The following is an 11,145-nucleotide window of genomic DNA, read 5'->3' on the forward strand; positions in this document are numbered from 1 at the left end:
AGAAAGAAAGAAAGAAAGAAAGAAAGAAAGAAAGAAAGAAAGAAAAAGTTCAACAGTGATTGGTGCCATGCAACAGACACTCAGCCAGGCCAGCAGAACTGTGATCAGCCTTAAAGGACCAGAGTGACTGTTCCAGGCAGTTGAGACATTTAGGACACAATGAAAGGCCCCTGGCAGCCTCCTGAGGTGAAACTATAAAGGCAATGACAAGAAATGGAGTTGAGGGAATCAAGGACAAGTGTGCTGCTAAGGAGGTTCAGGTCACAGCCATCTCCTAGAGCAACATTCAAAGTAAGCAGCCCTTCCCAGGAAGTGGAGTGGTCTAAAAGAAGACACTAAGAACATTAAAACACCTTGATACACAGAACTGGAACGCTTTAAAATGCTGAGAAACACAAGCCTTTAGAACCCAAGGAAGAGCTTTACTTACATGATGGAATAATGAACTGTGGCTCAGTGTTGCCTGCGTAGCCAAGCTTGGTATACCTAAAAGCACAAAGTCATCAACACAGGTTTAGACGGCAATGCTCTCGACCACATCCCGCTCATGTCTTTCATTATAACCATGCCAAGCCCTAAAATGCCTAGCCTAGAACACTCCCTTGAAATTTAAAAAATAAAAAATAGAGACAGAGAAAAAGAAACAAACTGTACTCACTGAGGGTTATTTCAAAGTAGCTGCAAAGCTTACAGTATCGGCTTGGTAGCAGACTGGAAGTTGAACCTCGTCTGACTCTCCATGTCCTGACTCTCACCAAGCTGCCATACTCTTCTGACCCTCACGAGAACACAAAGAAGATGCAATTGCCCTGGTCCTGCACTGGGTCACTGAAAGGTTAAGCTGCCCAGACTAAGCTGGTGAAATGAGAAATGAGCCCAGGTCTAACCCTGCAGCCAACGCCAGCGAGGGCTCTGTAGAGCACTTCCTTCCTCACTTCCTGATTTTTGGAGCATTAGAGACTGATTACGTAATTTTCTTAAAATGCCATGGCATATGTCTAGACACAGCTCCTGCCGTCTCCTGAGGAGCATCCGATGGGGGCATCTCTTTCCCATCTCAGAAGAAGCCCACTTTCTGTCAAGAAACTCTGGTAGCTTCCAAAAGTCTTTACGAAAACAAATGCCAAAATACTACTTTCTGTTCCAAGAGCATTCGATAATCTCCTAAATATAAAGGGGGGAGGGTGAAACATCACTCAGACCATCTGCTGGAAGGGAGCACGGAAAAACGGTCTTGGGAGCTGAAGATCGGTTACCCCCCCCCCCCCCTCTCTGTGGGGCTGATCACCGCAGTCAGGCAGTCGGCAGCCAGCCTTTGATTACAGTGGGCACAACACTCCCCAGGACTAGAACGAACAATGAATTTGTTCTAATTTACATGTTGTTTCGAGATACTGATATTAAATGCTTCCACTTGATATTTCTAACTCCTCTTATATTATGATTTTTTAAAAATATACTTTAACATATGCTGGCTTTGGTATTTCTGAAAGCATAGTGAGTGAAACAAGCAAGCCAGCTGCCCTTATACCAACCACACCTACTGAACATGCTCCATTGGCTTTTCATGACAGGGGAGGACAAGGCCAGACCCTGAGACTCATAGGCCCCAACAGACCCAGAACAAGGCCCATCTGAGGCCCCAACCAGTCTGCACACTTCAGATCTGGGAACAGGAATTAATAACCAAGTGGATCCATGGTCTCCCGTGTCAGGGATCACAGACCCAAAGGAGAGAAAGTTTCTAGGCCGTCCAGAGCCTGGAGGCCTTGGAGAATTAAGGCAACATGGATTGAGCTTGAGAACCCAAGACAAGTACTGTATGGTGACACAGCCCATAGTCCCAAAACTAGGGAGGCCGAGGCAGGAAAACAGCAAGTTCAAGGCCACAGTGAGAGACTCAAACAAAGACAGCCATCATCCCGACAGGGCCTGATATCATCCTGGAGGCATGCCCTAATGAACTGAGCTACTGGCCCAAGGCTGAAAAGCTTACTGAGCCAATGAGCAGGACAGGTTTCACTAAATCATCAAGTCTAATTATATGTTTTAGAACAAGACAAGTCATTCACTCACCTCCTACTCCCCAAAACTATGCCCTTGCACATAAGTCACTTCAACAAACCCATTCTTCCACACGGTTCACTTATGAGCTCTTGGTGTTTATGGCCCTACCTCTGCTCCCTGGGGCAGTACCTGGGCATGTAGCAAAATTTCCTAAGTACCTGATGATTGCATTCTTGCCAGATGCTGAGCTACCAGGAGCACAACTGATGTTTAATGGGGAGATGTTGAAGGTCATGGGAAGAAAAAGTAATGAAATCAGGAAAAAAAAAAAAATTAGACGCTACCTATCCCATGGGAGAGGACCGACCCCTGATGCTATTAATGTTACTTTGCTACGCTTATAGACAGGAGCCTAGCATAAATTCTCCGAGAGGCTTTACCCAGAAGCTCATGGAAACAGATGCAGAGATCCACAGCCAAACATTAAGACAGAGCTCTGGGAGTCACATGGAAGAGTTGGGGAAAAAATTGAGGGAGCCAGGGGGATCAAAGATACCACAAGAAGACCTACAGAGCCAATTAACTTGGGCCCATGGGGCCTCACAGAGACTGAACCACCAAGCAAAGAGATGGCATGGACTGGTCCTAGGCCCCCTGCACATCTGTAGCAGATGTGCAGCTCTTCATATGGATCCACCAACAACTGGAGTAGGAGCCCTCCCTGACTCTGATGCCTCCCTTTGGATCCTGTTCCCCTAACAGGACTGCCTTGTCTGGCCTCAGTGGGAGAGGATGCGCCTAGTGTACCAGGCCAGGCTGGTACCCATGGGGACATCCCCCTTCTCTGAGGAGGAGAGGGGAAAATGGGGGAGGGGCATATGAAAGGGGGGGACTGGGGGAGAGGAAAGGATGTAATCAGGATGTAAAGTGAATAAATAATTTTTTTAAACATCGGATTTTTATGATCTACTGTTCAGAAGAGAAGATCTATGTATAATGGGTTCAAAATACAGTAATATGTAGGCATTTATTAATAGCAGGTGCTAAGTAACATTCATGTTTGCTATATTTTTAATCAAGCATTTTGTTGTTGTTATTTAAGATGATGCCATTCTGTAGTGGTGCATACCACTTAGGAGTGTGCCCAAGTCCTTAGGAGGCAGAGGCCAGCCTGATTTACACAGTGAAATCTAGGACAGCCAGGGCTACACAGTGAGACCTCATCTCAAAACCAAGCAAACACACATAAAAAGACCATACCCTATGGCACCACATGGCCTGGATTCAAATCCTATCTCTGTTACTTGCCAAATCTGAGGAAACAACTTTACCTCTCTGCATGCTGACTTCCTCACCCCCTTCATTACAGTTGAGGCAATAATACGATATTTATGTTTCTTTTTTTTATTTCTTTTTTAAAACGTTTTTATCAGTTCTTTATGGATTTTACATCATGCACCCCAATGCCACTCATTCCCCCTTCCCTCATACCCATTCTCCACCCTTGCAACCTCCCCTCAACAGAGAGAAAAAAATTCTTTGTGGAAGCTGCAGTGTGTTCCACAGTATGCCCTTCTGTACACACATCTCTGCTTGCAAATGCTCATTGCAATGAGTCATTGGTCTGGTACAAGATCTCTGGCTTCTGCTACTCTGTCTGTCTGTCTGTCTGTCTGCTACTCACTGAGACTCCTCTCTGATACCCTGTTGTTGCGCTGTGTCGTGGAAATCCTGTAGTTTTGGAGCTGTAGGACCAGCCCCTTCGTGCACTTCAGCAGATCCTAGATGAGTAGATATTGGGGTGGGCCAATTCAAAGCTCTGGATCTGGGCCTAAAAGGTATCTGAGATGGTCAGCCCACCAGCTCTCTCACTCTCATGCCCAAGGGTGACTCACCAGCAACCACGCAACCAGGGCCAGCTCTACCATGCTGTCCAGGTGAGGTGTAGAGCAAGCTCTCCCAAGTGTAGCAGCTGGTGAGAAGCATGGCTAACTCTCCCATTCTCATGACCCAGAGGCCAGCTCTCTCACCTGCCATAGGTGTAAAGGAACAAAGGAGGAGGAGAAGGCCTCTCTCCCTCATTGAGGTCACCACCCAGCAGAAAAGAGGCAGGGGTGGCTCTCCTGAGCTAACACCCTCAGGGCCAGCTCTCCCACAACCCTACATCCAGGGCAAGCCCTACTCTGCTGCCCAGGTGAGGTGAAGGGCCTGCTCTCCCGAGTGCTGCAGCAGGTGAGGGACAGGGCCAGCTCTCCTGCTCTCATGACCCTCTTTGGGGCCAGTTCTCCTCCTTGCCTTAGGTAGCAATGGCAAAAGGGAGGGGGGCATCTCTCCCTTGCTAACACCAACTCAGCAGACAAGTGGAGGGGCCAGCTCTCCCATGTTCACACCCTCGGGCCGGCTCGCCCACGTCCCACTACCAGGGTCAGTTGTACTGTGCTGCCCCAGGGGAGGTACAGGGTCCCTTCTCCCAAGTACTGCAGCTGGTGAGACTTTTTTAAATGTTTTATTTATTTCTTTAATGTGGCTCAGCTTTGCCTTAAGCCACAATGGTCACTCTTTGTACAACCAGAGATGCTCTGACTTAAGGACTGGTAAGGATGAAATGGTCCTTAATGGCAACTTTAGTAGACACCAAAGATTCCTAAACAGCTCCATCTCATCTCCCTGTCACAGCAACAAAAGATCAGGTTACAGAAATGGACAAGAACCCTTATGACCCATGCTCCAAACTTCAACCAAAACTCCCATTGCCATTCAGAACATCCGGAGTGACATTTTGAAGTTATACATCCATTAACACCCATAGCCTGAGGCAAACTACCATATTCTTTTTTTTTTTTTTTTTTTTTTTTATTTTATTTTTTGAGACATGGTTTCTCTGTGTAGCCTTGGCTGTCCTGGACTCACTTTGTAGAACAGAGAACCACCTGCCTCTGCCTCCCTGAGTGCTGGGATTACAGGAGCCCATCCGGAGCAGGCGTGGGGTTGATTCCTGTCCAACCCCTGAAATCTCTTCTTGAGAGGGTAGAAGTGGGGACCACTCCCTCCCCTACGCTAAGCCTGCATGTTCTGGTGAAGTCCTGCTTATCCCACCTCTGCCCACATCAGATGAGGCCACATAGTCCTGGCAACTTGAACTTCCCCTCTCCTTATAAGGTCATGTCCAGCAAGTGCCTGGAATTTTTCATGCAAATAAGGCATTCACAGCCTCTTAGCCTCAGCCAATGAGGTACACTCACCCCAAAAGCCTCTACCTACTGCCCCAAAGTTTAAGTAGCCTTTTCTTACCCTGCCAACCCCCCATGCCCAGTTAAATGAGTTGCTCAATGAAGCCTGCTTACCAAGAGCCCTTTCTCATCCCACTCACCTGATGCCTTAAGGTCTCCATCACCCCTGGCCAGCCGGCCGTTCCTGCCTCCATTTCCCTTTCAGGCCACCAGGTCACCAGTCTGATTATAGGCAATCATGCTATCAGGGGACTGGGAGTGGAGTGGGAACAACAGAACGCATTCAAATTCCCATTTACAACCCAAGCTTCCATGGGCATCAGTTTCCTAACTACAATCAATGTATCTCACACTGTTGTGTCACCTAGAACACTGAGAGGGGAAAGGGGAAACAACCCAAAAATCTTCATAATGGTCCTCAAAATGTTTGTCTACTAAACACATGACTTCAAATTGAGGTTTTATGTGGCTGCCTTGTCTGCTTTATAACCTCAAGCAAGTTTAAGATCATCTGAGCAGACACCTGAAAAGAATCAACCTACCACACAAGTTCCCAGGCCCAGAACAAGACTCCAGAAAGAACCTGGCACCTGTATTTCAAAATCCTATTCCCTTTGCCCCCAAGGGTTCTGACTGTCAGCCAGCCTAAAAGTAATTCCCAGATCTACATTACATACAATCACCTTTCCCCAACCTCATGGTCATATTCTAACAAAGTAACTCACTACTCACCACAACCACCAATAAACTACATCTACACACTGAAGTTTAATATTGACCAAAAGTCCAGATGAAAGGACCCAGGCACACTTCTTAGGCATTCCATGAAAAAAAATATATTTCTATTTAAAATATTATGCAATTTACTGGAAATTTCCAGTCTCTGAATAAAGAATTAGAAGATATCAGAAGATGGAACCATCTCCCATGCTCATGGCTTGGCAGGATTCATATAGTAAAAATGGCCATCTTACCAAAAGCAATCTACAGATTCAATGCAATTCCCATCAAATTACCAACACAATTCTTTACAGACCTTGAAAGAAAAATTCTCACCTTCATATGGAACAACAAGAAACCCAGAATTGCTAAAACAATTCTCTACAGTAAAAGATCTTCTGGAGGTATCTCCATCCCTGATCTCAAGCTGTACTATAGAGCAACAATACTAAAAACTGCATGGTACTGGCATAGAAATAGACTGGTAAATCAATGGAATCGAATAGAAGACCCTGACATAAATCCACACACTATGGACACCTGATTTTTGACAAAGATGCCAAAACCATTCAATGGAAAAAAGACAGCATCTTTAACAAATGGTGCTGGTCTAACTGGATGTCTACATGTAGAAAAATACAAATAGATCCATATTTATCACCCTGCACAAAACTAAAGTCCAAGTGGATCAAAGACCTCAACATAAAACCAGACACACTAAACCGCTTAGAAGAAAAAGTGGGGAAGAGCCTTGAACTCATTGGCACAGGAGACAACTTCCTGAACAGAACACCAACAGCACAGGCTCTAAGAGCAACAATCAATAAATGGGACCTCATGAAACTGAAAAGCTTCTGTAAGCAAGGACACTGTCATCAGAACAAAACGACAGCCTACAGATTGGGAAAGGATCTTCACCAACCCTATATCTGACAGAGGACTAATATCCAGTATATATAAAGAACTAAAGAAGTTAAACAGCAAAAAATCAAGTAATCCAACTAAAAAAAAATGGAGTACAGAGCTAAACAGAGAATTCTCAATAGAGGAATATCGAATGGCAGAGAAACACTTAAAGAAATGCTCAACCTCATTAGCCATTAGGGAAATGCAAATCAAAACGACCCTAAGATTTTACCTTATACCCATCAGAATGGCTAAGATCAAAAACTCAAGAGACAACATATGCTGGAGAGGTTGTGGAGAAAGGGGAACCCTCCTCCACTGCTGGTGGGAATGGAAACTTGTACAACCACTCTGGAAAGCAATCTGGCACTTTCTCAGACAACTAGAAGTTTGTACCAGGGAAGTGGGTATTGCTGTGATAGGCTTGACCATGCTTTTGTTTGGAGGAAGGTGGACTTTGAGACCTTGGATTAAAAAAGCAGTTGAACACTTTAAGTGGGGCTTAATGGGCCATCCTAGTAGAAACATGGGGGACAGTGGTGCTGAGTGAGGGTGATCTGAACTGTGAGGCCTGGATCAAGAGGTCTCAAAGGAGAAGAATGTTAATATATGGCCGAGAGATTATTCTTGTAATATTTTGGCAAAAAATGTGGCTGCTTTTTGCCCTTGTCTGAAAAGTCTGCCTAAGGCTAAATTGAAGAGTTTTGGATTTGTTGCCCTAACAGAGAAAATTTCCAACCAGCCTAGCATTGACTCTGTTGTGTGGTTATTAGTGCTCACTCTTAATGAAGATCTGTAATGCAAAGGAGCAAGCTGAGGAAGGGAATACAAAATGTACAGTTCAAGGAAAAAGGGGGCACCAGGAAGTGGAGTGGAGCTAAGTCTTGTGTTCAAGGAGATAACAGATTAAAGGAAAGCCTAATGTTAAATGGAAATGGTGACCTGAAGGCAAGGTCCCACTCAGCTAATATTCCAACTTGTAAAAAGAAATTAAAGACAAGCTTAGGCATTCACAGGCAGATTTCTGAGTTTGAGGCAAGCCTGGTCTACAGATTGAGTTTTAGGTTGGCCAAGCTTAAGCAGTGAAGAAATTCATGGACAACAGAAAACTAATAAAGATATAATTGCTTGCTGTTCCAACTTGGAAGCCTCAGCCACGTGGTTCTGGCTTTAGAGTCAAGGATACAAGAAAGCAGTTGTGAATCTCCCTCCATAGCTAAGGAAAGCTGCTGAGGCCAGGCGTGTGTCAGGGGTGTTCCTGCATGGAGGCCTAGAGAGGCCATTTTGTGAAACTGTGAAGGTGAGGCCTGAATTGCCTTGGAGACCCCAAGATGGTGGAGATGCCAGAGCCATGAGATACCTGCTGAGGAGAGCTGCTAACCAGGAGGAAAAACAGCCCAAGAGGAAGCAGTGTGAACAAAATAAAACAAAACTGAAAGAAGTTGGAGATCTGAAGAGCACTTTGACATTAGACATAGAGATTAAGAGTTTGGAGTTTGCCCGGCTGGTTTTTGGTGTTGCTTTGGTCCTGTATTTCCTCACTATGCTCCCTTTTCAAATGGCAGTGTATATCCCATGCCATTTTATGTTGGAAGTATGTGATCTGCTTTTTTACCTTGATTTTACAGGGGATTACAGTTAAGAGATTGCATCAATCTGAGAAGAGACTTTAAACAAGTTTGAGACTGTTATAAAGTCTATGGGGACTTTTGAAGTTAGAATAAGTGCATTTTGCATTATGATATGGCATTGGGGGATAGGGATTACAATGTGGTGGACTGAGTAAAAATGGCTCCCATAGGCCCATAAGGGGTGACACTATTAACAGGTGTGGCCTTGTTGAAGCAGGTGTGGCTTTGTTGGAGTAAGTGCATCACTAGGGGGTGGGCCTTGAGATTCCAGATGCTCAAGCTACACCCAGTGTGGCAGTCACTTCCTGCTGCCTACAGATCCAGATACAGAACTCTTAGCTACCTCTCCAGCACCATGTCTGCCTGCATGCTACCATGCTTCCTGCCATGATGATAATGAACTGAATCTGAAGCTGTAATAATGCTTTCCTTTGTAAGAGCTGTCATGGTTATGGTGTCTCTCCACAGCAATAAAACTCTAAACAAGGTAACTAGATCTGGGATCTCTCAAACTGTGACAAAAGGAGTCTAGACACTTTTCTACTGAAGTCAAGATTCTGCCAAGAACATTATCGCTGCTGCTTTGGTTTAACATTGTCCAGGGAAAATCAGATACTACAAATCACATGAAAAACCAAAACTAAAACAAACAAACAAAAATCTAACAAATAAATATTGGGGAAGAGAAAACAAAAATAATCCTAAAATTTTATTTACGTTTATTAAATGTGTACAAGTATTTTGGCTGCATGTAGGTCTGTGCACCACATGTTTTTGCAGAGGTCAGAAAAAAAACATCAAATCCTATGGAACTGGAGTTGCAGACCATGTGAGTGCTGGAAACAAAACCTGAGTCTTCTAGCAGACTATTCTGAACCTCTGAGTAATCCCTCCAATTTCTACAAAAATATTTTAAGTGAATATTATATAATATTTTCTATAATTATATATTATATATAAATTGTATATAACATATTATATATAAAGTATTATATGTAAATTGCATATAATTAATAATTTTTCATTATATTAAATTTATATATAATATATAAATTATATATTGGAATTTATAGAAAATATTATATAATAGAATATATTATATATGAGGAAAATTAAGTAACAAACAAAGAGCAATAAGGAATTCAATAAAATGACAGCTACTAAATAGACAAGAACACTTGCTGAATGAAGGTCTCACTCAGAATGCCTCAATCACTGAGCGCCAGCCTTAACACTGAATTATGTGTGTGATGATCTCTCCATACACACAAGTAGACACTGACACAGAAAGAGTCAGTGTTTTTAAGGAAACATCAAATGTCACTAAACCCATGTGTACATATATTACAAACCATTCAAATGTGGCTGATATTGAATCTGGAGTAGGTTCTGTACCAGTGGCAATGGGAAGCTGAAGACCAATCAACTTCACATATCTATCAAAATGTTCAGTGTGTAGAACCTATTATAGAACCAGCAAGTGTCTAGGAATTTGCCATCATGAGAGCATTATGAATGCCTACAAAGACATGCAGAGGAAAAAAAAAGGTCCACCTCAGTACTATAAGAGCAAGACAACAAACTGGCACAGCAGAGGGCATACTAAATAAATTATATCCATTCAATAAAACAATAAAGAGCAATCCAAAAGGAGTAGTTGTCATTACTATCATAAAGGGATACACATAGCACCACAAAACTGAGTTCAAGTCTCAGAACCAGCCACGGGACTTCAGGCAAACAAATTAATCCCTCTAGATGTGTTTCCTTCATCTGAAGCCTCGCTCAGCCTCTCAATATTTAGACTTAATTTTTGAAACTATTTCCTAATTCAAAAAGCAAACATGATCTCATCAACAATGTTACTTTTGCTGAATAGTATTTGATATGTACTTTCCTCCATGACTTAGGCACAGTCTCTGAATATACACACTGATATTAATATCTGCTTGTATACATTGAAGATTTCTTCACTGTTGCTTATCTTGAGTTACACAGTCATGAGCCACTTAGCAAAGATATATCCTGAGAATGCACTATCAGGTGCATTTGTCACGTGTGTGAATACCATGGGCCATACTTCCACACACCCATCATTAAGGTAACCATCACCTCCCACATGGACATCACGGAACCACCAGCATTCCTGCAGTGCACTGAAACATACATTTTCTGAACTGTAATCAGTTAAACAAGCTAGGCGATCATATCTATCACATCTCTTCCTTAAGGCACCTTTATCATGTTTTAATCTTGAAAGCCCCCCCTACTGAATTCTGTATTTTTCCTCTGGTTTCATATGTGTTTTGAATCCCATGGGAAGAACCATGCTAACCAGTTTTCCCAAACATCTTAGAAGCATGAAAGTCTATCAACTTTCACTGGATAAAACGGGCCATTCTTATAATCAGCACTTAGGTGACTGAGACAGGAAGACTGACGGGTTTGAGGCCAGCCTGGGCTACACAGTAAATTCCAGTCTAGACTTACTGTGAGGCCTTGACTCAAAAGAAAGAAAGAGAGAGAGAGAGAGAGGGAAGGAAGGAAGAAAGGAGCAAGGAAGGAAGGAAGGAAGGAGGGAGGGAGGGAGGGAGGGAGGGAGGGAGGAAGGAAGGAAGGAAGGAAGGAAGGAAGGAAGGAAGGAAGGAAGG

At 43.5% G+C, this 11,145-nt stretch overlaps 1 protein-coding gene across 3 annotated transcripts in view; it reads right to left on the reverse strand.

Annotated features, from left to right (window-relative positions):
• Actr3b (actin related protein 3B) overlaps positions 1 to 11,145 on the reverse strand; it is an 89,874-nt gene that overhangs the window by 54,538 nt on the left and 24,191 nt on the right. For 2 of the 3 annotated variants that reach the window (XM_055612964.1, XM_055612963.1), the window contains exon 2: positions 431 to 486. The exons of the other annotated variant lie outside the window; for it this stretch is intronic. In XM_055612964.1, the coding sequence (XP_055468939.1) occupies positions 431 to 486 (56 nt within the window). The remainder of the gene's footprint in view (positions 1 to 430; positions 487 to 11,145) is intronic. 3 annotated transcript variants of the gene reach the window in all.

Source organism: Psammomys obesus, unplaced genomic scaffold (genome assembly GCF_907164565.1).
Source record: "Psammomys obesus unplaced genomic scaffold, mPsaObe1.curated_primary_1811, whole genome shotgun sequence".
NCBI lineage: Eukaryota > Metazoa > Chordata > Mammalia > Rodentia > Muridae > Psammomys > Psammomys obesus.